The 27,840-nt window shown below is 37.0% G+C and overlaps 1 protein-coding gene and 1 non-coding gene across 7 annotated transcripts; both read left to right on the forward strand.

The window, feature by feature from the left end:
- The first annotated feature begins 3 nt into the window (after positions 1-3).
- Positions 4-27,832, forward strand: ZNF518A (zinc finger protein 518A). 6 transcript variants are annotated; one of them, XM_040486008.1, is made up of 7 exons: positions 6-117; positions 2,600-2,685; positions 17,504-17,654; positions 17,915-19,268; positions 20,380-20,429; positions 20,964-21,087; positions 21,238-27,832. In XM_040486008.1, exon 7 carries the CDS (start codon positions 21,361-21,363, stop codon positions 25,819-25,821), a length of 4,461 nt encoding a protein of 1,486 aa, XP_040341942.1. In that variant the 5' UTR covers positions 6-117; positions 2,600-2,685; positions 17,504-17,654; positions 17,915-19,268; positions 20,380-20,429; positions 20,964-21,087; positions 21,238-21,360; the 3' UTR covers positions 25,822-27,832. The 6 variants fall into 6 exon arrangements, 5 of the variants coding, with proteins under 5 accessions (XP_040341942.1, XP_040341940.1, XP_040341944.1 ...); XR_005793589.1 differs by lacking the exon at positions 17,915-19,268 and having other exon boundaries at positions 4-117; positions 26,190-27,832; XM_040486006.1 differs by lacking the exon at positions 17,915-19,268.
- LOC121037613 (U6 spliceosomal RNA) lies at positions 19,426-19,528 on the forward strand. Its single transcript, XR_005793875.1, has one exon. It is a non-coding gene; the product is annotated as a U6 spliceosomal RNA (small nuclear RNA).
- Positions 27,833-27,840: the final 8 nt, after the last annotated feature.

A 27,840-nucleotide genomic window follows, 5' to 3' on the forward strand; every position in this document is an offset into this window, starting at 1 on the left:
GGATCCCTCCGCCGCAGCGTGCGCTACCGGTAGCGCCGCGATCGGCTTTTCGGCAATACCCGGATGGAAGCGTAATGGCCGCCATCGGGGACTCGCAGGCAATGGGGACCACGACAGGTATTCCCTATGAACGGGGCCGCTCAGACTTGTTAGGATGCCGGGACTTCTAGATGGCCAGCCAGGGGGCAAAGTGCGAGTTTGTGGGGGTGTCAGGGTCCCCTGAACCGGCTCAGGGATCCGCCTCTCGTGATAGGAAGCGCCTGCTAAATAGTCCCGGCTATTCAGCGCTTCCGCCTAACTTGCCGCAAAGTTTTTCTAGAGAAGTGGGCTCTTTTACCCGGCGCTCCTGCAGGCTGCTAGAGCTAGCCTTCTGTTTCTTAGCTGGGTTTGCACTACGTTCGGGCTCTTTGAACTCCACACTCTCCCACAGCTTAGGAGCTGGAGCGGGAGCGCGGCGACAGTGTGCCTCCGCGCGCCCGAGGGGAGCCGAACCCCGGAGGAAGGGGCGGATCGGGCGCGGTGTTTGGGACGGAGCGGGGCGCGCGGCGCTCGAAGCACCCACTCGGCGCGTTCCGGGGCTGGTGGAGACAGCATGGGCAGTCCTGCGGCCGCACCCCTCGAGCTGTAGATTCGCAGGCCCACGGCAGCCCGACTCGACGGCGTCCCCATTGTGGGTCCAGTTTGTGGTCATTGGAGGTCTTTTCTTGCAGATACGCACAGCTCTCTGGCGCGCGCTCTCTCCTCCAGAGTTGGCCACAGGCGCCCTTCCTTGCAGACCCCAACCACACCCAGTGGCAGATGGATTTCTTTGTAACTGGCTTTCTCACTTGTAGGGTCCATTTTGAGTCTATTCTTAACATGGTGTCCTCATTGTCAAGTAGACAGTCTCTTCCTAGATGGATATGGTAATGGAATATATGTAGGGTGAATGTATATGAGGTAAAATGTTGTAACTTAGGAAGAGCAACAAAACAGATGTGGTAGCTTTAAGGTTCAGAATACAAAAGTTTAGGCTCAGTTTTCTTTTTAGGTTTAAATTTGGAGCGTTTAGTGTTTGTGATCTATTTTAGTGAAAACATTCGTTTAGTATGTTTGGATATCAAAAGTCTAAAAAAACACCAGAAAAATAAAATAAGTCAATATTTAAGGAATTCGTAAGAATGCTTGAACTTTGTGTGGCTGTAGCAATGGTGAAACAAGACGCCAAACTGTACATCAGGGTAGGAATTTCATTAACTAGAGCGTCTGTGTGTTAGGCCTAGTTTACTGTTTTTTGTTTTTTTTTTTTCTTTTTTATGCAGCAAGGGATCGGATTTGAGTGTACTCTAAAATTAGTATCCTCAGGTTGAACAGATAGAAACCACTTAAATCGATGCAATGGAATACCCTGACCTCTTTTAACTGCAAATCCGTAGAAATGGATTATCTTTCAGCAAAACTATATGTTTCTGATATTCATGAAGAAAGCATTGCATTGTATTAACATTTTTCAGGCGTTAGCATTTCATGAGTATGGTAAGCGTAGTAGACCCCGTTATTTTTGTTAAAATTCTCATAAATAAGATGATCCCCAGGTTTAGAAAATTGTTAACAAAAGGGAAGGGAGGGATAAAATAAAAGTATCTAACCTATATTGCACATCCAAATTTTTCTTTATTTTTTGCAGTGAAAGTAAGTATAAATACCAATTCAAAACGTTTTAGATATGGTTTTATGGAAGGGTAAAAGGATCAACAACCATGATGAATACCTACTATGTGCATTGATAATGTATGAGCTTTTAAATGGTTGAGATTTTTTTATCATCACACTTAAAATCCTATCCTATTCTCTGGTAATAGTATGTTGCGGTCCCAAGTTTTTATATCTTGAAGCATTCCAGAGGATATATTTTAGCATAAATACACAATTTGACTTTAAAACATACTTTAAACATGTCATTTAATGTACTTTTATTCTTTACTTTTCTGTTTGGAATTGTTCTTACTGAAGCAATGTTTGCTTTAGATCACTTAATACAACTTTTTTTTTGATGATAAAAGATTTGAGGGTTTTTTTGCTCAGTACCTTTGGGTACTCTACTAAAAGTTTTGTGATAAAGCACTATATAAGCAGAAGAAAAGAATTGTAATAAAGTTGAAGTTTTTATTAATTATCTGATCCCAGGTGTGTAGAGGCTATGAATGTTTCAGTTCTACATGGGGTATTGACTTTACATGGTCAGCAATATACATGGGATACTAGCACAATGAGTATTAAGAGGTAGTATTTTGGTAGTAGGATATCTGGGGTGGAATCAGATCTAGATTGTTCTAAGATTGTGATATTGGGCAAGATTCATTTTCCTGATCTTGTAATAAATGAATTGGATGGAGTCTGAGCTCCCTTCTAAGCTTCGAGTTTTCTGATTTTTATAAATTTATGATGTTATCATGGAGTAGCAATGATGGGTTATTTGCCTAAGGGCAGAGAGGTTTTTTTGTTCCTTTCAAATTTAAACACATAAGTTGAATATGAAGCATAATTGAATCACGAGTATAAAAAACATTTTACTAACAGTTTATGCAGTCAGTTTTAAACTCTTGGTCTTCATTTCCAGGTATCGTCTCTTCTTTTGACCACTGTTCCTGATTGTGGCTTTGTCCAAGCATTAAATTGCGTGCCTTTTGTTCCTTGAAGAAGGAGGTATGGTAAAGATTGAAGTATTACAGTATGTAGTCTATTAAGCAGTAAGTTAATATGTTTTGATACGGGACCAAAAAATAAGTTACGAGTTTTCATAAGTTATAGTTTTATGTTTGGCTTAAATAAAAAATACAGGTTTCCTTTTAATGTTGGCAGAAAAGGTAGTTTTGGTTTCCTAGTTTGTTATTTAACATTTCATTAGAAATCTAAAGATAATTTAAGCTGTATTTTTCTAAACATAAAGACAACATTAAGGGCTTCTGGGTAATGAACGATGGAGACATATATGGTAGGAAGATGTTTTGAAGTTGTATAAATGACCAGAAGAGTGTTTGTGTTTTGCTCTGGTAAGTGTAAAGTAATGCTCCTAAAAAAAAAAACCCCCGATATTTATATCATGATTAATGGCATCTACATTATGAATCAGGAAAGATATTTGGGAATCACTGTGGAGTTATGACTTGTTTCCTGAAGGCAATCATCTGAATATCCTGGTGTGAACAAAAAGAAGGGGGAAAATCTGCCATCGAATCCATGGTATTGTAAGGAAAGCTTTGCAAACTCAGTGAAAATATTGTACCCTTGTACAAAAATACAGTTTATCTACCGTGGAAGCACAGTTTTTCTTGCTGTTTGTTTTGGGTAGGTACTGGGATACCACAGTATTATAATTCCCCTCACCAAATGCAATAAGTATACCCATAAATATAACTCTAAATTAGAAATAAGATTGTGTACGGGACACCTTGGGTGGCTTAGTTGGTAGAGTGCCCGACTTCAGCTCAGGTCATGATCTCACGGTTCACGAGTTTGAGCCCCATGTCAGGCTCTGTGCTGACAGCTCAGAGCCTGGAGCCTGCTTCAGATCTCTCTCTGCCTTTCCCCAGCTCACTCTCTCTCTCTCTCCCTCTCTCAAAAATAAATAAACATTAAAAAAAATAAGATTATGTATATAACTACTAAAAAAGTGGAAGAGGACTATACCAACTGAAATTATTACTTTACTAATCATAACCATGTTTTGCCATGAGTTTTACTAGCAGATGGTTTTCTTTTCAGGGTCATTTTTCACAAAGGTAGGAATGTTTTATTTTATTAGAAGTTAATATCTAACAACTACAGTGAGTACAAAGCAACAAAGCTTAGATACCAGGTTATTATTTATGTTCATTTATATGTGTAATTTCTTCCTACATAACAATTGTTTGACCTCTAACTGAATTAGGTTTGCATGGGTACTGTGTTGTTTTCTGAATAAAGTAAATGCTGAGTGCTAAGAATTTTCTTTACTGTGTTTGATCCAAAATTCTCAGAAGAAGTTACACAATGAAGAGTGAAAACTTCAAATGTAATGAAGTAAACAAGAGGCTGCTGTATGATGACTTACCAAAATGATTTGGATTAATCCATCTTGAAAAATTGTGAGCAGAGTCTGACTAAATTTTAAATTTACTTTTTATTTTTTTAAGTTTACTTATTTTGAGAGAGCACGTGAGAGAGAGAGAGCGTGCAAACAGGGAAGGGGGCAGACAGAGAGGGAGAGAGAGAGAATCCCAAGCAGACTCTGCACCTTCGCAAGGAGCCTGATATGGGACTCGAACCCATGAACCATGAGATCATGACCTGAGCCAAAACCAAGAGTCAGGCGTTTAACTGCCTGAGCCATCCATGTGTCCCTGACTAAATTTTGAAATCGTGATCGGTATGACTGCATGAAATAGGTATCAGAATTAAGTTGCATGACTTGAAGCTTAGGATAATTAAGTAGGTCTCACATGGGTCTTATTTTAAGAAGTGGTAATAGCCAAAAACAAATATTGGCTTTGTGGAAAGTCTAGTAAGTGCAAAATGTGGTAAAATCATCACCAATTCCTAATTAAAATTGGGTTGTTAGAGGTTATAGCTGGTAGAAAAAAATTAGACATATATATGTTTTTGTTGACCTTGAACAATGTGGGGGTAGGTAGATTTCCAATTCCATGCAGTTGGAAATCTGTGTGTATTCTTTTGACTCCCCTAAAATTTAACTGCTATAAGCCTTCTGTTGATTGGAAGCCTTACTGATAGCATGAACAGTTGAATAACACATACTTTGTATATGTGTTAGAGGCTGTGTTCTTAAAATAAATGAGGATAAAGTAGGCTAGAGAACAGAGAGTGTTATTAAGAAAATCATAAGGAAGAGAAATATATATTTGTAGTACTGTATTGAAAAAAATCTGTGCATAAGTGGACCTGTGCAGTTCAAAGCTGTGCTGTTCTAGGGTCAGCTGTATGCTAATTTGCTCAACTCCGTATCCCTTCATTTGGGGAATCATCTCTTCGCCTATCATGTGTGGTTGATAGGCTGCCTGTCAGTCGTATACTCTTATAACCCAAACCTAGTCATCCCTATTGCAACAGTGATTTCGTATTGATCCAGCAGAGCCAATTAGAATCCTGTGACATTGATGTATGAATGCTAGGAGAAAGATGCTCCCTTTTTTCTGAAGTTATTAATCTGGGTGTTAGTAGGATTCTTATTAATTAATTCAGATTAACTCTTATTAATCTGGGTGTTAGTAGTAGGGTGTTAGTGCATTCTTTCCCACATGTATAAGAACCCTATCTGTAGTAGGAGAAAGTGAAACCATAAATAAATGGGAGATAGGTTGAGGTAGCATGCCAATTTCAGTTCCAGGGACTGTGGTATGAGATATCTATGGTTTTCTTTTGATTCTGTCAGCTACCCTGGTGTCCTTTCCAGTCCCATGAGCCAAAATTTTATATATAAATTAGTTTGAATTGGATTGCAGCAGAAAATGTTCTGATGAATATTTGGCCCTTATGAATTTAAGGTCTATAGCTTCAAGTTGACCACGTCCATCTACAATTTGCCCTTTTCTTCCACCTTATGAAGAATGCCCATTATTCATTCATCATTCATGTATACATTTAGTCCTTCATTCAACCTACAAACATTTGTTGAGTGTCTACTATGTACAAGTACGTGCAGCTGCCTGGATAGTCAAGGATTCTACCTACTTGCTGAGGATGATGGACTTCCTTTAATGTAGCACATTTTTATATACTTAGGTTACACAGGTCAACAAGAGTGTGTTGAGAATAATCAGTGCTGTGCTCAGCATTTTAGTAATATGAAAGAATAAAAGGAATTGTTTGCCTTCAAAGTGTTTACAGTTTAGTTAAGGAATCCAGATTAATGTGTATGAAATGACACAAACAACAGGTAAATGCATATACATTCATGTAGTCTGGATATTAAATCTGAGTTCTGATAGAAAGGAAATTAGGGCTAGAAGGTTTCTTCAGGGAGGTATGAGTGCAAATAGGTTTTAACTTATGAGTCATTTTGATAGGCACAGAATAATTGAGGAAAGGATGGAGTTGAAAATGACTAAGGACTGATCCAAGATAGGGAGGAGATTGGTTTGACTGTAACGGTTTGTATTTTGGGGAAATGAGAGGTAGTGATAATAAGGTTGACTATTTTAGGTAAATCCACGTATGAGGCATTTGGAAAGCCAAACAAATTTTATTTTCTGTTAAGGTGGAGATTGCTTTGAATAAAATGTTTATATTTCTTTGCCATTTTTGTGATGCTAAGGTGCAAAATAAGTGTAATCAAGTGATGTAAATTTACTTCTTGTGGAAAACATCTTGTTATATTTTCTGCCTTGGAAATTTTTTATTTTTATTTAAAAAAAATTTTTTTAACATTCATTTTTGAGATAGAAAGAGTGAGCGTGGGAGGGGCAGAGAGAGAGGGAGAGACAGAATCTGAAGCAGGGTCCAGGCTCTGAGCTGTCAGCACAGAGCCCTATGCGGGGCTCAAACCCACAAACCGTGAGATCATGACCTGAGCCAAAGTTGGAAGTTTAACCGACTGAGCAATGCAGGCACCCCTGCCTTGGAAATTTTTTAAAAACAATCATTAATTTGCGGTGTTCTGTTTTATACATATTATACACATATATATAAAATTGGTTTCTTTCTTCTTACCTGCCCCTTTTTGAGAGATCCCATAGTAACAGTGGCATAACCATACCCTTCCTCTAGAGAAACAGCCAGTTCAAAACTAACGTTGCAATAGATGTAAAAGCATTCTGAAAGAGATAAGGAATTTAAATTAATGTTTGATTGCTCACATAACAATTGTTTTGAGCTCCAGATACTAGGAATGACGTATAGGTTAATGTGTCATTCTTTCATTAAATGCTGTTGTTAACTTCACCTTTTTTCAATAACCAGTTAGCTGATATTCAACTCAAGAGAATTAACATTTGGAACATTCCTGTATACCAGGGTTGGCAAACTTTTGCCGTAAATGTCCAGGTAGTATATATTTTAGGCTTCGTTGGCAGTATGATCTCTACACCTATCAGCTGCTGTTGGAACACGATAGCAGCCATAGACCATATGTAAATGAACAAGTGTAGCTATGTTCTAATGAAACTTAATTTACAAAAAGCAGCAGGCCACATTTGGTGCACAGGGTGTTGGTGTGGACCACCTGTCATAGATTTAATGAGACATTTTATGCCACAGCTTCTCATAATCGCATCTTCCCACTATCCTCCTCTCTAGTAACTATGGATCAGTTATCTTTATTATTTTCTAAGTTTACCTCTCCTACTTGTTCACTTTTTTTTCCTTCATCATCACTTTTTATCTTTCTGTTATATCATTTTCATAAGCACGTAATCATACTGTAATTTCTCCCAGTTTAAAAAAACAAACAAAAAATAACTCCATTTCAATTCCTTTGTCTCTTGGCCTTTTATAGTAAAACTCCTTAAAAGGGTTGTCTCCCTTTTATAGTAAAACTCCTTAAAAGGGGGCACCTGGGGGGCTCAGCTGTTTGGGCGTCTGACTTGATTTCAGCTCGAGTCATAATTTCACAGTTTGTGAGATTAAACCCATGAATTATTGTTAACATGTCTCTGCTGGTGATGTGGAGCCTGCTGGGGAATTCTCCCTCCCTTTCTGCCCCTCCCCTGATTGAGCACGCTCTCTCTCTGTCAAAATAAATACACATTAAAAAAAAAAGTTATCTGTACTGCATCTATATCTCCCTTTTTTTCCTCCCATTTTCTCCTAAATCCATGCTAGTCATCCCTTCTATATAACCCCACTGAAACCATTCTAATCAGTGTCACCAATAGTCTTGACATTAAGTCCAGTGGTCAATTCTCAGTCCTCATCTTACTTGAGAGAGTTGATCAATACCTGATCCTGGAAACACATTGTTCACTGCTTTCAGGACACCACTCTCTTTACTTACCTCATTGGTCATTCCTTTCATCCTTACCAGCTGGTTCTTTCTCCTCTTTTTCCTCTAAATGTTGTAGCATCTTGAGGCTCAGGCCTTGGACTTCTCTCTTTGTGTACTTACCCCTTGGTGATTTCATTCAATTCTATATACATAAATACATACACACACCACTGATTCCCAAAATTTTATCTTACATCCAGACCTCCATATTCTGTATTCAGCTACACATCCACATTTCCACTTGGCTGTCAGCTAGATACCTGAAATTCCACTAAAACTGAACTCTTGATATATATTCTATACTTATTGTTCCCACTCTGTCTTTTCTGTGTTAATAAATAGCAGTGCATTTCTTCATTTGCTGAAGTTGGAACTTTGGGAGTTATCCTTGACATGTCTCTTTCTCACAGACCAAATGGAGTCTGTCAGCATATCCTTTGGCTCTATCTTCACAGCATATCCACGGCCTAACCATATCACATTCTCTCCACCAAGCCACCATCATCTCTGACCTGGATGTTGTAGTGTAATTATCTCCAAAGTGGTCTTCTTGCTTTTACTCTTACTTCCTTCCCAAATACTTTGTTCTTAACATTGTAGCCAAAGTGATCTCTAAAAAATAATTCAGCTTATGTTACTTCTTTACCCCAAATGTTCCAGTAGCTTCTCATCTTGTTTATAGTAAAACCAAAGTCCTTGTAGTATCCCTCAGGCCTTGTGTCAGTTCCCTCATTACTTCTTTGACCTCATCTCCTACTGCTTTCTTCCCTGTGCTGTTTTCTTGTTCTAGGCCTACCGACCTTGCTCTTCTCTGAACATGCTAGGGACGCTCCATACTCAGGGTGTTAGCATTCATTATTTCTTTTCTTGGAATGCTTTCTGCCTCAATGTTTTAAGATCTTGGCTTAAATAAGACTTTTTCAAATGAGGGCTATCTGACTTCATATTTAAAATTGCAACTCTGGGGGCGCCTGGGTGGCGCAGTCGGTTAAGCGTCCGACTTCAGCCAGGTCACGATCTCGCGGTCCGTGAGTTTGAGCCCCGCGTCGGGCTCTGGGCTGATGGCTCAGAGCCTGGAGCCTGTTTCCGATTCTGTGTCTCCCTCTCTCTCTGCCCCTCCCCCATTCATGCTCTGTCTCTCTCTGTCCCAAAAATAAATAAATGTTGAAAAAAAAAATTAAAATAAAATTGCAACTCTGATTCTGCCTATTTTTCACCATAGGTATTTATCACCTTTGAATATGTTACACATGTCATATGTAATAGGAATTTACTTATCTTGTTTATTATCTAAATAGCTAGTAGAGTGTTATGTCCATGAGGGAAGGGGTTTTTGTCTGTTTTATTCATTGCTGTATTCTCAATACTTAAAGATTGGCACAGATTTGGTGCTAGCTACATGCCCAACACTATGCCAGATGCTGGTGGTATAGCAAAAAACATGACAGATGTGTTCCTTATACTTATGCAGTTTTTATTTCAGTGGTAACGACAGATAGAAAATAAATTGTCAAATATATAAAATATTGCCAGAGGAAAAAAAAGTGTTATAAAAAAGAAATACAAGGAGCTTAGAGAATAATATTTTTCTGGTTGAGAAGCAGCACTTTATATGTTGGGGAGACCCTTCTGAGGTGATGACATCTGAGCTGAGACCTAAAAGATGAGAAAGATCTAGGCATTTGAAAACTAGGAGAAAGACCAATTCAATTCAAGCAGGGAACAGCAGGTGCAAAGGTCTGAGATAGGAAAGGAGTATTTGAGGAACTGAGAGGCTATCTGTGGTAGCTTGCTGGAGTGCATTTACAGATGAGGAAATTGGTATGAGGTGAAGTTTAGGAGAGAGGTCCAGGACCAGATGTCACTGCTCCTTGTAAGTCTTGGCAGAGATTAAATTTTGTTTTAAGTGCTTTGGGAAGCCACTGTAGATTTTAAAGCAGGGAGCGTTGTGATCTATTTTATATTAAGATCACGTTTGCTCCTGTGTGGAGAATGGATTCACAGGAAGGTGGTGGGCAAGAGAGAAGCATGAATGCCAGTTAGGTTATTTTAATCCAAGTTATAGATGGCAGTGGACTGAGAAGATGGTGGTGGAGGTGGAGAGAATTCAAGATGTATTTTGGAGATAGAATTGACAGGACTTGCTTATGGATTAGTGTGGGAGTAAGAGAAAGAAGGCGCAGAATGATTCCTTCATTTCTGGGATGAGTAACTGGATGGATTGCGGTGCCATGTTACGATGGTGGGGCAGCCTGGGAAGTGGAGTTTGTTTCTGTCCTTGAGGCAGGTGCTTTATAGAGCCAGAGAAAAATGAAATAGTTTATATTGTTTTGAGAAGCGGAGGGGAAATGGATTACATGTTGATACATGTTCTCCCAATCGAATAGCCATAAATCTTGATTCCCCTCCCCCCCACCATGTGTTCCAAAATCTTAAGTAAACTCTGCCTACTCTGAGTTACTGCCACAACAAAATGACAAAGAAGAAAGGCATGAGAGATGAAATAACCTTTCTCCTTCCCATACTAAATTTGGTGGTCTTTATTTCACTTTGGATAGATTACTTTGATTTTTCTCCCAATTCCTACATATTGAAAATGTGATTTCTGACCATGTGAGAGAGAACGTGCACGTGCGCGTGAGCTTGTGTGTGTGTTTTAAATCAAATTCCATTGCAGCAAAAAAGTTTACGTGCTCTGTAACGTTTGCTATTTGCTATAAAGTCATTTAATCTGAAATCACAGGAAGTCAGATATTTGGGTTGCAAATAAAAGAATGAGTCGGGAGTGTGTTAGGACCCTGTGTACCAATCATCTTGACTCTCGTGAGGCATAAATGAAAAATCTAAAATAGAACTTCTCTTTAAGGGAGGTAAAACTTAAAGAATGAAATGATGTAACTATAAAGCAGTGTAATGAAGTGGTGAACAATGGCTGTACTTTAAATGGATATGCAGAGAAGGGAGAGATTAATGTGTATTGCAGAAGGTTTCGTGTGCCTATAGGAGGTAGAATTAGACAGGAAGTTTGACTAATATGGAATGAAGATAGAAGGGGATGACAAGCCTGGTGAGAGGAAGCAGGATGAACAAAGATAAATAAAAGTGTATGTGTAGGTAGTGGATAGCATCTTAGATATTGGGCACTGTACCTTATGGATAATGAGCAGTCATCATCTCAGTAATAAGAAATAAGATTAAGGGGTGTTTGGTGGCTCAGTCGGTTAAGTGTCCACTCTTGATTTCCGCTCAGGTCATAAACTCGAGGTTTGTGGAATCGAGCCCGGTGTAGGACTCTGCGCGGACAGTACAGAGCTTGCTTGGGATTCTTTCTCCCCCCACTCTCTGCCCCTCCCCTGCTCATGCACAGAGAGAGCATGACAGCTCTCTGTCTCTCTCTCTCAAAATAAATAAATAAGCTTTAAAAAAAAAAAAAGATGAACCTGAACTGCTTCTGTATTTTAATTTTTCCATTTTGTACTCCTTCATAATTGTATCAGTGTCACTAGCCTACCTGAGTGGTACATGGCTCACATGTATTCTTGCATTTTGAACATTTCTGAATCTGTACTTCCTTACATCTGCATATTTAACTCTTTATTTTTCTTTTCTGTTTAAGTTGTTTATTAGGCCACAAAGATTTGGAGGGAGCTGGCTTTTATTATGTGTGTATATGTATACAATATGTATGTGTATATATACCTATATACATATATATATATATACAAAATAGATACACATACACATATATATGTATTATATATGTGTGTATATATATATATATATATTCTACAAAATTTATTCTTTCACTTGTTTAAAATATGATAGGTATTAGGGGCGCCTGGGTGGCTCAGTCGGTTAAGCGTCCGACTTCGGCTCAGGTCATGATCTCGCGGTCCGTGAGTTCAAGCCCCGCGTCAGGCTCTGTGCTGACCACTCAGAACCTGGAGCCTGTTTCAGATTCTGTGTCTCCCTCTCTCTCTGACCCTCCCCCCGTTCATGCTCTGTCTCTCTCTGTCTCAAAAATAAATAAACGTTGAAAAAATAAAAAAAAATAAAATATGATAGGTATTATTAGCCCTGTAGGTGAACTTTTTAAAAACTTAAAACAGCTATAAAAAAAACTAAGCCCAGAGTGTATGTTTCAAGTCATGAAAAGATTATTGTTTTGAAGGCGTTATATGGTTCTGCTTTGAAAATATGTTTTAGGGTTTTTTGTGTTCTCTTCTAGATCCCTTTTAGACAGAACTTTACATTTTTTCAGTAAGCTCTACTGATGCATGCTGCTTTTGTTTTACCTCTAGTTATATATTCATATGACTGTTTTGAATTCAGTTATCTCTGTAGAAAAAATTTGGTGATTCAAGGAATGAAATTGTTATACAAAATAATGACTAATTATATTAGTCTTTCTGTGTAATGTGACAAGTTAGGTTACAGAGCTACATGCTAAGTTACAAATGGGGCAAAGCTAAAATCAGAATTTTTTAGTTCTTTGTTTACTGTTTAAGCAACTGGAATGTAATAAAGAGCATATAGATTCTTCCTTTTTATACCATTTCAATAAAGCTAAAGACTGTAAAATGTCTTTGCTTTTTAGTCTGTTGTAGACAGCAAACGAAACTCTAAGAATGACGCTTTTTGATTTATTCTATTCAAATGTTCTTTATCCTTGGTGTTTTACTTTGGGAATCATCTTGTAAAATTTTTCTGTGTGTTTCTTAACATGCGAACACTGCCAGTTCTGTGGTTCCTTACTCTTTATGTGGATTGTCACTTAGTTCTCTGATTTTCCAACTTCTATTTTTACTGTCTCCAATATATCTTGCTTTCTAGTAGCATTCTAATAATATTTCTAAAATAGTGCCTTTATAACTTCTCTCTGCTCATGGGCTAGCCATGGCTCCTGGTTACCTTTCATTTCAAGTTCAAATCTGTCCTCTGTAGTCTGTTCTCACTTAACCTCCCTATTATACATTTTCTCTGTGATCTCAATCCTGCAGTGCCATGAGAGAAAAATGCCTTTCTTCAGTGTTACTCCATTTTTCTGGTCTGGATAGCCTTTGCTCCTTTCTTGCAAGTTTAAGTCCTTTCCTCTTTAAAGGATCATCACAAAACCTACCTTTCTGTGAATTAAATGCAGTCAGCATTGATCTATCAACTTAATGCCTTAAGAGTCTTTAGTTTCAAGTAATAAAACTAGCTTAAGCTAGTTTAAGTTAGGGTAATCTGAAAAGGAGGAATTTATCTTAAGGATACAGATTTCCTAGAATTCAAGGGCAGGAATAGATGCAGGCCGCAGTAAAGCCTTGGTGGTAGTAACATTGCCCTCTTGGTTCACTCTGGAGTACTTACGAAAGCTGATGATTCTCTCCCTGCTGTTTGGGTACGTTTGTCTTCTGTTATGCCATGCTGTCATTCCCTAAAAGAAATTAATATGTTGTCAGTAGTTTAGAACGTATCTTTCCATAGATTTGTCTATGCTTATGCAAACATACCCTCATACTATCTTTTCTCCTGACATGAAAATGGGGATCTTTCCTCCTAATTTAAAAATGTGTTATATGCCGTCATCTGCAACTTCCTTTTTTAAAAACAAACAAAAAAATTCACAATGAAATCAATTCAGTACGTACATCTTTTTGTTTATAATGTTTTCGTGTAGATGGATGTTGCATAATTAATCATTTTCCTACAAATGAACATTTAAGTGATACCGATACATATGTTGTACTTTTATTTATGTAAGATGGATTGTTAAAAGTGCAGTTTATGGGAGTATAAATTGCCTAAAGTGGCTCAAGCAGTGGAAACCCTGAAGAGCCCAGAAACTGTAGAAGAGCTTGCAAAGGTTGGAAGGCCTAAAATCTAAAGAGGTACCAGGCCCATGTGGTATTTTTGGTGCAATTGTGTAATTTTAAGGAGTAGGCAATTTTCATGTTTAGTGAACTAATTCCAGAGGAGATGAAATTGTGGAAGTTATTCCGATTTCATTTTACATATTCTCCATAATGCCAACATCAAAACTATTAAAGATAGCAGAAAATTCTGAATAAAATTTTGTCAGGTCAAAACCAGCACTTTATTAAAGAATAATATGCTTAACTAATGTAAAAACAGTTCAACATTATACTTGCTCTTCATTTCATTGTATAGTATACAGGTTTCCTTCACTATCTGAAACAAGAGTGGTCCTCTGAAACCTTTTGTAGGCTGAAAATGGTATAAAGTGAAGAAACAATTACCATTCCTTTAGGTGGAAAAGTTTTGGGTGTTCTCAGAGCCAAAAAATAACCTTAGTCTTAGGCTTTTCTGATATCTTGAGGCATATCTTGTTGGTGGAGGCAGAAATAATTGCAATAAAAGCACAGATGCTCACAAACACAGTTCAAAGCTATGGCCATGTTGAATGACATGTTGATTTGTAGTTCCTGGGGAAGGAGCTTGGTGCCACTCACTGCTTGGGGTGTGCGCTGCCTCTATAAGAGCTCGCTGCAAACAAAGGCTGAAAGCTGTTTCTGCTCTTTACCTTTTTTTGTAAAACCATGTCTTTTGGTCAGCAAAAACATACTAATGTAGGTCTTGTAAGTGAAGTGGCATAATGCAAACTTTTTGAAAAGTGAACTTTCAAAAAGCAAGGGATACCTGTATAAAAAGAAATAGTTGAATTTAGATCGTTACAGTTTTTCCTATTTCTTTATCTTTTTTCTTTTTAAAAAGTTTTTATTATTTTTTTAGTGTCTTTCTTTTAACAGTGTATTGAGATCAGGAAGCATATTGGTTGATTACCATTTGTTTTCTATGTAAAATACATAAAACTTTTTATGAATGTATAACTGCATTCGTAATTGTTACTCTGGTAGTGCCAACTTTTTTACTTTTTTAGGTAACATCATGGCTCACAAATTCTTAAATAAGCAAAAAATTGCTTCTCAATAGCATGAATTTATATACCATGAGTGACCTCTAATAGCACGATTTTATATTCTTTGAGCATTATGTTCGCCTCCAACTTTATGGCTGTTATACAGTCTTTTCTGCAGAGGTGTGATTGGGTACTTGTGTACTGATGTGAGGAGTGTAGTGTTGAATGATACCTATTTTGTTTTGATTTCCACCCTTTAGTGTCTACATCCCACAATTTTGTGCTGGCATCAGGTTTGTTCAGAAAAAACTCAGTTGGTTTATGGCAGAATTCACTTGCTTTGTTTGAGAATTTCAAAATTTTCGTGGCCTCGTACCACTTTTTGATAAAGTTTCATAACTGTGGTCTAGACGCAAAGAGGTCATTCTCCTCACATCAAAATGTAAGCTGTTTGCTTATGCTGTGATAAGGAGGTATGCCAATGTGGAGGCCATAGTGATCCAAGGACAACATTTTAAGAAACAGTGACTTAGGATACACTAGTAATCACTATAAACATTTTTATGTGTGTATTCGTGACTTCTTACTATGAGTCTGTATGGGTCTATGTCTCTTCTCTATATACCTATTAATTTTTGAGCAGATTAAACCCTAATATGTCTACTGTTTGTTTCTTGTTTTTTTTTTTCATTGAATGCATCTTGGATCTCTTCCTATCAATAAATGTAGGTTTGAAGTATTGTTTTTAAAACAATAATATTCCATTAAATGAAAATACTATAATTTATTTATTTTACTATTTTCTTTAATCTTTTTTTTTAAAAAGCTTATTTATTTTGAGACAGAGAGTGTGCGCACACACACAACTAGGGGAGGGGCAGAGAGAGAGGGAGAGAGAATCCTAAGCAGGCTCCCCACTGTCAGCGCAGAGCCCGATGTGGGGCTTGATCTCTCAAACCATGATATCATATGGTACCCACTCTCTCACCTGTGTCTGGTATCCCCTGTTTAAGAGAGTGTGTTTACTTTTTGCAGAGAATAAACTGCTGCTGTGGTGGGGAAATAGCAGTTACCTAGCCTGGAGTGAGAAAGGGAATCTTGGCATCGAACAAGAACTCAAGCAGCTTTCTCCAAATTTCTCTTTGTTTTAGCTTTCTCCTCCCTTCCTCCCATTTCATAGTTACTTTGTACTGCCAGTTCCTAAGCCTTTCAAAGATTCAGAGTGTAAAATAGGTTAGTTCTTAGCTTTCGCCACTGTCTGTCTGGGATTTAGTTTTCTTGGGTCTGCAGGGTCATTTACTAATTTTTCTGCTTTCCAGCATTTAGGAAGTTGTTGCTATTGTCATACTTCCTGTTTCCTATTAATTTTTCTTTAAGGACTCCTTACCCTATTTGTCATGTTGTGAATGTTCCCCTCCTCTAGTTTTTTTTCTTTTCTTAACTATTACAAAATATTTACTTTTATTTCTATTTTGTAGATTTTGTTCTTGACAGATATTTCTTCTATAACACATTATTCCTTTCTTTTAGTCCTTGTTTTTCTGATTGAAATTTGATTTTGCTGAAGTATTTACTTGAAACTTTATTCCAGAAAGAGTACATGTATAGCGTATTCTCTAAATCATTTTGCACATCTAAAATTGTGCTTTTCCCTCATGCATTTTCCTAGGTATAGAATTAATTCTTTGGTTAATCAGTTTTCCTCAGAACTCTATATATTCTAACATTTAGAATTGTGACTAAAATGTCTGATTAATATTAATTTCTGCTTAAAGTTGGCATTGTTGATGAAAAATCAGATACCTTTTTAGATAATTCTCCCTCTACCTTTTTTTTTGTAGCATTTCATTTTTTCTTTTTAAACTCTTTTGTAGCATTTCATTTTTTCTTTTTAAACTCAAAAATTTGACTAGGATAAGTTGTAAACATTGAGGTTTATATTCTCTTCTCACTAATCTTGCTTGGCTTTTGAGGAACTTTTGATTTTGAAAATTCAGGTCTTTAAAAAAAAAAACAACCCAAAACTCAAGATTTTTTTCTTGTTTTCAAAATCATTATTTCTCTGCTATCTGCTACTTTTTTCTCTCCTTCATGACAATATGCTCTTAGTTTTCTTTTTTTAGTATATCATCTCAGGTCTTGCTAAAATTGCCAATTACTACTTGATTCTTTCCCTCTAAGCCTTTTTTTTCCTGCAGTAGTGGGTTTCATGTAGTTACTATTTTTCATTGCCGAATGGGGGAATGAGGAAGGGTTTCTCAGTGCTCAGTTGTTTTCTCTTTGTTGAGCTGTTTCAGCTAGTGATGTTTCTGCCTACTCCCCCCCCCCCCCTTTTTTTTTTTTTTTTTTTTTTGAGAGAGAGAGAATCTTAAGCAGGCTCCACACTCAGTGCAGAGCCGACATGGGGCTTGATCCCACAACCCCAGGATGGTGACCTGAGCCAAAATCAAGAGTCGGATGCTCACCCAACTTAAGCACCCAGGTGTCCAGAGATGAATTCTTTAAGAATGAACCAATTTTTTTTTTTCAGTTTTTTAGTTAAAAGGAGGTGAAAAGCTAATGTAATTTTTTCCTGACAGCTTAGAGATAATTTACTTATGTCGATAAAGGACAGAACTGTTAAACAGAGGAAGATTTATCTTTGTTCAGAAATAATTTTCTCTTTGTATCTTTCTTAACAGCTGGTGCTAGCAACTCCCAGCTCGGCCGCTGGACCTAGCTCAAAACTCTGGATTCATTCTCTTCCTTCCCGTACCTCAGCCCGAGCTTTCTGTCTCCCCAAAGGGTACCACATGATCTTCCTCTCGAGTCCTCACTTCCTCGAATCCCAAGGTATGTAGGGAAGGAGTAGGCTGAATTATGTCCTTTACTTTCTTACGGCATAATAGATGCTTATTATATGTTAGTTAAATGCATGTCCCCTAGTGAAATTCTTCCTTGAGAGTGGTGCTTGGCAGTGAATTAGCATTTGTATTCACTCTCCTCTCTCTGGACTCTATCTTAGCAAACACGTTGCAGTATGTGTATGGAATCTTTTTCTAGTTTCTTGTCATTTTGTAGGTCTTTATTGTATTTTTTGGTTTGTGTTTCAGTGGGCAGTTGGAAGAAGGAAATCAAACGGCTTAAGTTGCCACCTTGATGCAGGAAACTCTCCAGGTTACTTGAAAGGGCCAGGCATACTTTATGCAAATAGTATTATTTCAAGGCTTGATGAGATGTTGGTTAAGTCTTATGAGGTAGTAATATGTAGAGAGAGGACAGTAGTTTCAATGGCAGATTTAAAATCAGTAATCTTTTTGGTAAGGTAAAGATTGAACTGTAGTGAAAAGAGCATTAGCTAGTAGGTTGGAAGATTATAATTCCTCATTCTTTTTTTTATGTTTTCTGATGTGTTCACAACACAATACATTTTTTTGCCCATAGGCGGTAACCATATTGTAATTTGTTACCAGGTGTTGTCTTTGATTGCTTCCGCATACTTAGGTTGAACATAGTTGAAGACAAATAGATTTTCCCCATTTCAAATTTGAGGGTGAAAAACCCCAAACTACCTAAAATACACAAACCCCCCCCAATGCTGTATTGTACATGCCATACATTAAATATAAAAAAATATTGATACTCAGTATTGATTACTTAGCAGTTACTAAACTTTAGTAAAAGCTAAGTGGATTTCTTAATAAGGTGGTCCCTTTTATTAATTGTTTTGCCTATGAGGAAAGGACGTGCACTTTAATGGATGGAATTTGTGAACTCTGTTTTGGCTGCCATGTATCCCACTTAATTATTTTCTATTCTTTGTGTCCTGGAACGGTGAGGTTGCTGAAATGTCAACTCTGAACAAGCAATGTATTAATGTATATGTCCTGCCTCTTCCTTTAGACTGTAAGCTGCAGTAGGGTAGAGACCATGTTTTTGACTCTTTCCATAGCACCCAGCAAAATGCCTCACAATCACAGTTGTTATTTATTAGTAAGTTTTGGTTGGTTGACTTGTTTAAAATCCTATTTTTAAACTGGTTGCCAGACTCTGGAGTATGTGTTATGTTATAAGAAAAATTTTAAATTGTACAGATATTTTGAAATGGAATTGATGATATTTAGAAATCCTATCAATCTATTTTTAGCATTACCTATATATTTTTGGACACATGTACTGTTACCACAAGAAACAATTTGTCTTTTATAATAAAACCCACGATATAGTCTCTCTTGATTACATGTATAATAGAAAGGCTTGAGTATGGATGGTCCAGAGTGACCATAATATGATATTTAGGCAAATGGGGAAGAACCATTATAGGTGTTCTTAAAAGTTTCACATGTTTGAATCTCACCCTCAGATTCTGGTATGGGGAAAACTCCATAGGTGATTATGATGCTGGTCACTGTTGAGAATGTGACAGTCTGCAGGGAATCTTCTCAGTTGGTGTGGAGTATCCACCAGGTGTCGTGAACTTTCTTCCGGCCATTTGTTAGTTTTTCTTACTTTCGAAGGAAAAGTTTTTACATTTAGCTTTAAATAATATAGTAAATTTTTAGTGAAAATTTTAATAATTTACTGAGTTAGACACAGTCTGTAAAAACATTTAGGAAACCAGTGTGTGCTTTGGCAGCACTTATACTAAAGTTGGAACAATACAGAGAAGATCAGCATGGCCGCTGCGCAAGGATGACATGCAGATTCGTGAAGCGTTCCGTGTTTTGTGCAGTTCCTGAGTGTCCTACCACCCACGGCAGATTAACTCTGAGGAAATGATATGAGTCAGAGGATGGTGTGTAGCACTGAATAGTGAAATTCTGATTTTTCACTATTAAAAAAAAATTCAGTAGACTGGTACCCTACTAATGAATTATCAGTTTAGTATTTATATATTTGAGACTACTAAAGAATGTGTTTTTTAGACCCAACCAAAATTACTAAGTGTGAGAAATATTAAGAGTCTCTTAATATGTAATGTGATGTAACTTTTATCTATGGTTTCTTAATAAAGGACTTCTGAAATAGTAATGTTTCTTGTTACTTAGATTAATTGAAAACATTTTTAAAGTTTTTATTTATTTGATCTCTCTGCCCAATGTGAGGCTTGAACTCACAACTTCGAGATCAAGAGTTGCATGCTCTTCCAACTAAATCAGCCAGGTGCCCCTAGATTAATTGAAATTTAAAGCTGAGACCTTTGAATAGACATTATGGGTGAAGCTCAATGTGATTTACACTTTATTTTCTTTAGTTTATCTAGTTTTCTGTTACTCACAATATATATTTAAGATCACAAAAGTAAGAGAAGACAATTTTTCCAGTACACATTTTGCTATTCTGCTGAACCTTCAGTATTCAGATTTCAATCTCACCGATGTATTATCACATCTTACTATTTTACTATTTTTTATTCCTTTGCAGTTTGACTCATAATGTGTCATTCCATGGTCATCACAGTAGTGATAGCTACAATTTATATAGCACTTTACAGGATACCGTTACATATATTTTCTTATTTAATCTTTACAACACCCTGTGAAAGGGGAAGTGCTAATTTTTCTTTTTCACTTTATAGATGAAGAAACGAAGACAGAGATTGAGACTTGTCTAGAGTAACACAAACCAGTAAGTGTTGGAGTTAATGGAGGCAGGTAGTAATGGGTGCCTTCTCCTATGCCAGGGGCTTTCCTTGCTGCCATGTACCTGGGTTCTAGGGACAAAGAGCCAAGATGGTCAGGAACCAAAAAGGTAGTAGGTGGACTTAATCGTACCCCAGCAAAATGTGTTATTCCTTCTCATTTCTCTCTCTCTCTCTCTCTTTTTTTTTTTTTTTTACACCATTTAGTAGTGATAACTTGAAAGAGCACATAATATCTTTTTGTTTTTGTTAGATAAGTGAAACTTATTTTAAACGTAAGTTATCCCTGAGGCACTAAGGAAGTAGAAAATCTGGAGGGAAGTCTGTTGAATTTCTCATAGGGTAATAGCTATAGGGTCAGCTAAGGAAGGGAGAAAGTTACTAGTACATGTGTGTAATTGGAACTGAAGTTTTTATGGCTCTCATTAAGATTTTTCAAATCCTGTTTAAAGACTGTAATATCAATTTCATATAGCAATCTTAGAGCTTAAGGGTGCTTATCCAGTTGTGGTTTTCTTTAGATGACAGAACCGAGGTGCAGAGAAGTCGAAGCCTGCCTGGTGTCCCAGAGAGTGGCTGCAGGTAGAGCTTGTAGCTGCTGACTTCCTGCTTAGCGCCATCTCTGTTTCCAACTCTTACCTCTTGGTAAGCTGTCCTCGAACTGCTCCACAATTTTTTTCCATCTCTTTTTATGTGTTTGATCGACATTGGCATTTTGTATCAAAATGAACTTTAAAATTAATGAAAATTACTGATGCTTACGTGATGAAAATTCAATTCTTTGTTTGATTTCAGGTGAGTTAATGTGGGAAAAATCCTCGTATTTTGAAGATGTCTTGCAACAGTATTGTTTCCTGTTTAAGTTACAAGTAACTTCAGTTTTTAGAGAAAAAAGAAATTGGGGTTTTTTGTTAAATCATGCCATCTGAACAGAAACAGTTATTTTTTGATGAAAAACAAACTATTTTAAAAAAAGATTATGATGTGAAAAATGAGATAGTTGATACTATTAGATCAGTGCTTAGGCCAAAAATTTCAGAAAGTCGTTTTCATTATGAACTAAAAAATGTGAAAATCGATTTGCCGAAGATAAATATTCCAAATGAAGTCTTTTTGAAACATGAAGTTGACAAATACAGAAAGTTATTTCAGCGTCAACCACAGACTGCAAGAAAATCTATCAGTATAAAGACTGTAAGCTGTGTAGAGGAGTGTATGCTGCTCCAGAAGTCTGAGAGAGTTGAAGAAGAGGGTTTAAAAATGTCGGCAAAAATACTCAATTTCAACTGTTTAAAATGCCGAGATAGCACTCGATATAGCCCAAATGATTTACAGAAACACTTTCAGATGTGGCACCGTGGTGAATTACCTTCATATCCTTGTGAAATGTGCAGTTTTTCAGCAAATGACTTCCAGATATTTAAACAACACAGACGGACACACAGAAGCACTTTAGTAAAATGTGACATTTGTAACAATGAGAGTGTGTATACTTTATTAGACTTGACAAAGCATTTTACATCCACACATTGTGTAAATGGTAATTTTCAATGTGAAAAGTGCAAATTCTCCACCCAGGATGTTGGCACATTTGTTCAGCACATTCATAGACATAATGAAATCCATTATAAATGTGGTAAATGCCATCATATATGTTTTACCAAAGGAGAGCTTCAGAAGCACCTTCACATTCATTCTGGTACATTTCCCTTCACTTGTCAATATTGTAGCTATGGTGCCACTAAGAGAGAGCACCTCGTAAGACATGTTATAACTTTGCACAAAGAACACTTATATGCAAAAGAGAAACTGGAAAAAGACAAATATGAAAAAAGGATGACAAAGACTTCAGGACTTAAGCTGATACTGAAAAGATACAGAATAGATGCATCAAGGAAGACATTCTGGAAACGCAAGAAGATCAACAATGGAAGCGACCGAAGTATAGAAAAAAACACTCAAGTGCTAAAAAAACTGAACAAAACACAGGCTAAATCTGAAGACCAGAGCCATCTTGTTCAAGAACATTTAAATGAAGAAAAGGACGAAAGACCACACTGTGAGAATAACGATAAACCTGCTGAGTTAGGGTCAGAAAAGCCAACTCTTCTGTCCACTGGGCAATATAATAGAGCCGAAGAGGGATCACATTCGACTCTAGGTTTCTTGAAGACCGCTGTACAAGGACCTACAGTGTTGATGGTGAAAAATAATAGAATAACAATTCCTGCTAACTACAGTGCTGATTTTATGGGTTTTAAGATGGTGGATGGAAAACAACATATTGTAATAAAATTGTTGCCTACCAGTAAACAGAATTTATATTCACCAGGCTCACAGCCAGATGCTGCAAAGGATGGTACTGGCAATTTGCAGCCCCAGACACTGGACACTACTGGATTTTTAGCAGGAGTAACAACTGAGTTAAGTGACACCGTTTACATGAAAGCAACTACTCCATTTTCGTGCTCATCTCCTCTACTTTCAGGGAAAGTCCTATCAGAAAAAGAAATGGCTTTGCTATCTCAAACGGGTAATATGCTTCAAACAGTGGATGATGAAAAAAGTGTGTCGTCTTTGTCAGCATCAGGATTGGTTACAGCATCAGTGAATTTGGCCACAAAAGTTGAAACAAAAGATAATATTGACTTATGGGGAAGTTACATTCCTCAGAGTCACCCTGAGATACCAGGTGCTGCCATTAGAAGTCCAGATAAAGTCAACTCTGCTACCAAACAAAATGCATACAACAGCGGAGATATGCATAACTATTGCATTAATTATGTCAGCTCTGAGTTACCTGTTGAATCTTCCAACCACGGATCATTACCCTTTCATAATTACTCAAAAGTAAATAATTCTAATAAACGTCGTAGGTTTTCAGGAACAGCGGTGTCTGAAAAAGAACCCTCATCAAGCAAAACGGTTGTTCAACAACCAATAAGTGAATCGGTTTTATCTTTGGTGCGAAAGGAGAGCTCAAATCCAGATAGCATGTTAGCATCTCTTAGCCTGTTAAATACTAAAGATGGAACTTTAAAAATGCAAGCTGAAATTGAAGAACAATGTGTGTTAGAAAAAGGACAAAACATTGACGGACAGAACTTCTACACTAATGAAAATCAAAATTTAGAGACTATGACTGAAAAATCTAAGTGGGATGACATTTCTAATGTTGAGTCACCTATGATGCCTAGAATCACATCTGTTTTCTCTCTCCACAGCCAACAGGCATCAGAATTTTTGCCCCCTGAAGTAAACCAGTTACTTCAGGATGGGTTAAAAACAAAATCTGACGTAAAACAGGACTCTAGTAAGACTCCAGATAAAGGCCTGCCACTTCATTGTGACCAGTCATTTCAGAAACCTGAGGGAGAAGGCAAAATAGTTGAATCTTCAAAAGACTTCAAAGTACAAGGCGTCTTCCCAATTCCATCTGGTGGTATAGGGATTAATGTGCCTATAAATGATCTGAATTTAAAGTGTAGTGGAAAAGAAAAACAAAATCTGTCAATATCACAAGATGTGAGAGATTCAGAAAAGGCACCTAGAATTTCAGGTATTGGCACATTACTTAAGACTCAGTCAGATGCAATAATAACACAGCAGCTCGTAAAAGATAAACTGCGAGCCACTACACAAAATTTAGGTTCTTTATATAGGCAGAGTCCACTTCTAAATTCAGAACCAAAAAAAGCTATATTTGTTCAGACTCCAAAAGGCTTTTTTGTACCACTGCACATTGCTAACAAGCCTGGATTACATGTTGTTTCAGGAAGACCACTTCCATTGGTTAACACACAAGGTGTACCTGCTTCTCTTCTTTTAAACAAGAAACCCGGGATGATTTTAACATTTAATCATGGGAAACTTGAAGGTGTTTCCACTGTCAAAACTGAGAGTGCTCAAGCTTGTGGAACTACAGCTAAGGAGCCTTGCAGAACACCTTTTTTAAAGGTGGAACCAAACAGTAATTGTCTGACACCTGCACTATGTTCCAGCATTGGCAGTTGCTTGAGCATGAAAAGTAGTTCCGAAAATACTCTGCCGTTAAAAGGCCCGTACATTATTAAAACGTCAGCAAGTTCTTCAGTGAAAGCTGTTCCTACTCCTAATGTAGCTTCTGAGCACCAGGGCACCAAGTTGAATATTTTGGAATCAGTAAAACAGCAGAACGAGATTTTTCCCAAACCACCTCTTTATACCCTGTTGCCTGATGGCAAACAAGCTGTTTTTTTAAAGTGTGTGATGCCAAATAAGACTGAGCTGCTTAAGCCTAAATTAGTCCAAAATAGTACGTATTATCAAAACATACAGCCAAAGAAACCTGAAGGAACACCACAAAAAATATTGCTGAAAATTTTTAACCCTGTTTTAAATGTGACTGCTGCTAACAATCTGTCTGTAAACAACTCTGCATCCTCATTGCAGAAAGACAAAGTACCATCTAATCAGACTACAGGAGGAGAGCAGAGAGAGCCAGAATCTTCTAGAGATGCCTTACCCTTCTTACTAGATGATATGATGCCAGCAAATGAAATTGTGATAACTTCTACTGCGACATGCCCAGAATCTTCTGAAGAACCAGTGTGTTTCACTGACCGTTCAGATACCAGAGTGTTAAGGTGTAAAACAAATTGTACAATTGAGAGAAGCTTCGATAGAAAAAAGACTTCCAAAAAAAATTTTCCAAGAATAAAAACTCATGTAAGAAGTAAAGATTCTGAAACTGCCTTTGTACCTAGAAACAGGAACTGTAAACGAAAGTGTAGGGATAGTTACCAAGAACCTCCAAGAAAAAAGGCAACATTACATAGAAAGTGTAAAGAAAAGGCAAAACCTGAAGCTGTCCGTGAATCGTTTGGATTTAGCAGACCGAGGCTTTCAAAAGATGCAGTCAGAACTTTGCGGCTTTTCCCATTTAGTTCCACACAGCTTGTGAAATGTCCTAGGAGAAACCAGCCAGTTGTAGTTTTGAATCATCCTGATGCAGATGCCCCAGAAGTAGTAAGTGTAATGAAAACTATTGCTAAATTTAATGGACGTGTACTTAAGGTTTCATTGTCAAAGAGAACTATCGATGCTTTACTGAAACCGGTTTGTGGTAATGCTTCACAAACAATTTATGATGATTTTTCCAAGAGGCATAAAACATTTAAACCTGTTAGTTCTGTGAAAGAAAGATTTGTGCTAAAATTAACACTCAAAAAGATGAGCAAAAACAATTATCAGATCGTGAAAACTACCTCTGAAAATGTTCCAAAAGCTAAATTTAACTGTTGGTTTTGTGGTAGAGTATTTGACAATCAGGATGCTTGGGCTGGTCATGGGCAGAGACATTTAATGGAAGCTACTCGTGATTGGAATATATTAGAATAATTTACTGTAGTTACCAAGGAACAGAGAAGTAAAAGGGTCTTAGAAGAAAACAGTGGGTTGAATTACCTTAAGGTAATTGTCTACTTCAGTATATACCTAAAATTGAACATCGGAAAGTAGGCTGTATTTCCATGGGAGACTAGAAAAGTTTTATGTGTGATAGTTGCAAATGCTGTAACTGCACACATAAGTTTTGAAAGAAACTAATCACAGCACAGATGTACCTTGATTTAGTTTTTTTTTTAAGTGTGTTGTTGGGAAGTTAGGGCTAAAGAAAATTTTGATAAAAGTTTTCCCAGTTTAGTTATTTAGGGACTCTTAGTAGAGGGTAACGGCTGACAACTGCATTCCCTCTCTTCTTCCACCAGCCTTAGGAATCTGATAAGTGTAGCTCCTCTGAAGATGGAGAGAGCTCTTTCACCATGGAGCTGAAGGAGTTCCTCATCATTTGTGAAGATACACTAAGAGAGCTTGAGTAAAGAATTTAACTTTACATCTGCTCGATAGAGCTGTTTTGAAGGGTATTAGGTTCCTTAGAGTAACTAAGTACAGTTATACCTCTTGATGCTTGAAGAGAGTTTTTGACAAGTACATCTTTTTTTCTCTTACGCTGTGTCCCACATCAAGGATTGGAATACCCTCCCAAGGTGATTTTCTTTTTCTAAATGGCTGTGTCAAGCACTGTAGTAGATGAGAAGCCTCAAAAGAAGAATTAAACTCCCTGGGTCTAGTTTGAAGTCTAGTGAAGGAACTTGAACATTTTTCTGAATTTGATGATAATCTCCAGTGATTCTCTTGCACAGATCTATGCTTACTTGATTTAAATTGTTTGTCCCTCTTAAACCAAATGGCCCATTTTTGACTTGGTTGCCATGCATTTAAAAAGTGGACCGTAGACGCACTTCCAAGGGAATGGCTTTTCTTGAAAATAAAAAATTATTCTCCAGAAACCATGTTTTGAAACAAGATTAGCAAAGCAAATCAGATTTTTGCTGTTTAATTACTGTTAGGTATCTAAACATGTACTCTCTGGGACAAACCATTTTTGTTAGCACCTTTTCAGTATGATTGACAGCCCAGAGCAGATTCTTTACTGCTTGTTGGCAGTTGAAATAAAGAAGCATTAATAGTGGATTCAGTGACAGTGCATAAAATTTCAGGACAGATTCCTAGGGGACATACCCAGCAGGTAGGGTTTTAAAATGGATATTTTCATGACAACGACAGAATCATTGACTGAAACTTCACCGTGTAAGTTTGGATCAAATTTTGTTGGATCATTGGATAACGGAGTCCTTGTATTACAAATTACTGTATAATTTTTGTTATATTGTTACTACAAGTGTTACAACATTTTCATTGACTGAAAACTTCAGGGCTTCTTTTCTGTATATAAGAAAGAATTTAAACCTGTACATATTTTTGTACCTTTCAGTTTGTTATGTAAATTTTGCACAGAAAATTTTTGACATAAAAAGTTTATTTTCCTTCAGTTTAGTTCTGTGCATGCACTAATAAAACTGGTTGTTTAATTTAAAAGGAATATGTAAGACTTTACCCATGTCCTTTTCTTGGTTTTTATTTTAGATGTAGAATTTTTTTTTTTTTTTGGGTAAATTCATTTTTCAGGGATTGAACACTATTGTTAGCAAGTGCCTAAAAGATGTGAAACAGTTTACATATGTCAACTGTAACAGTAGGTCCCAAATGGGCCCATTCCCCCAAAAGTTTTATTTTAAAGAAAGCCATACATAGATGCTTCAAGCTATCTTGCTATGCACATTATACGTGTACTTTTTTTGTGCAGTTTGTCTACTTTCCTAGTGAAGTATTTTTTGTATAAACCTGTTATAATTGTGTTTCTTAAATTGAGCCTAAGAATGGAGTTGATTGGAAATATACAGTATATATTAATACGTATATGGTGTTTAAAGAATGATAAGCATTGTTAATTTCTGTAATGAAAATTTTCTTCAATTAAATTTATCTTAAGTTTGTGTTTACACAGTAATTTTTTTT

Source organism: Herpailurus yagouaroundi, unplaced genomic scaffold (genome assembly GCF_014898765.1).
Source record: "Herpailurus yagouaroundi ecotype Mexico unplaced genomic scaffold, PumYag 163, whole genome shotgun sequence".
Lineage (NCBI taxonomy): Eukaryota > Metazoa > Chordata > Mammalia > Carnivora > Felidae > Herpailurus > Herpailurus yagouaroundi.